This window comes from Dipodomys ordii, unplaced genomic scaffold (genome assembly GCF_000151885.1).
Source record: "Dipodomys ordii isolate 6190 unplaced genomic scaffold, Dord_2.0 Scaffold65, whole genome shotgun sequence".
Lineage (NCBI taxonomy): Eukaryota > Metazoa > Chordata > Mammalia > Rodentia > Heteromyidae > Dipodomys > Dipodomys ordii.
In genome coordinates, this window is record NW_012267281.1 from 5,710,328 (window position 1) to 5,710,678 (window position 351).

Genomic DNA, 351 nt, shown 5'->3' on the forward strand with positions numbered 1-351 from the left:
CCCCCCTCCCCCTCCTCCTGCCCTCTCGGGCTACACCACCACCAACAGTGGCGGCGGCGGCAGCAGCGGCAAAGGCCACAGCAGGGACTTCGTCCTCCGGAGGGACCTCTCCGCCACGGCCCCCGCGGCGGCCATGCACGGGGCCCCGCTCGGAGGGGAGCAGCGGTCTGGCACTAGCTCCCCCCAGCACCCGGCCCCGCCTCCCCACTCGGCCGGCATGTTCATCTCCGCCAGCGGCACCTACGCGGGCCCGGACGGCGGCGGTGGCCCGGCGCTCTTCCCCGCGCTGCACGACTCTCCGGGGGCTCCCGGCGGCCACCCGCACCCGCTCAACGGCCAGATGCGTCTGGG

The 351-nt window shown here is 76.4% G+C and overlaps 1 protein-coding gene across 1 annotated transcript in view; it reads left to right on the forward strand.

Annotated features, from left to right (window-relative positions):
* Window positions 1-351, forward strand: part of Zic5 (Zic family member 5) — a 5,978-nt gene that overhangs the window by 585 nt on the left and 5,042 nt on the right. Inside the window, exon 2 of the mRNA XM_013022960.1 lies at window positions 6-349. Within this exon, the coding sequence (XP_012878414.1) occupies window positions 6-349 (344 nt within the window). The remainder of the gene's footprint in view (window positions 1-5; window positions 350-351) is intronic.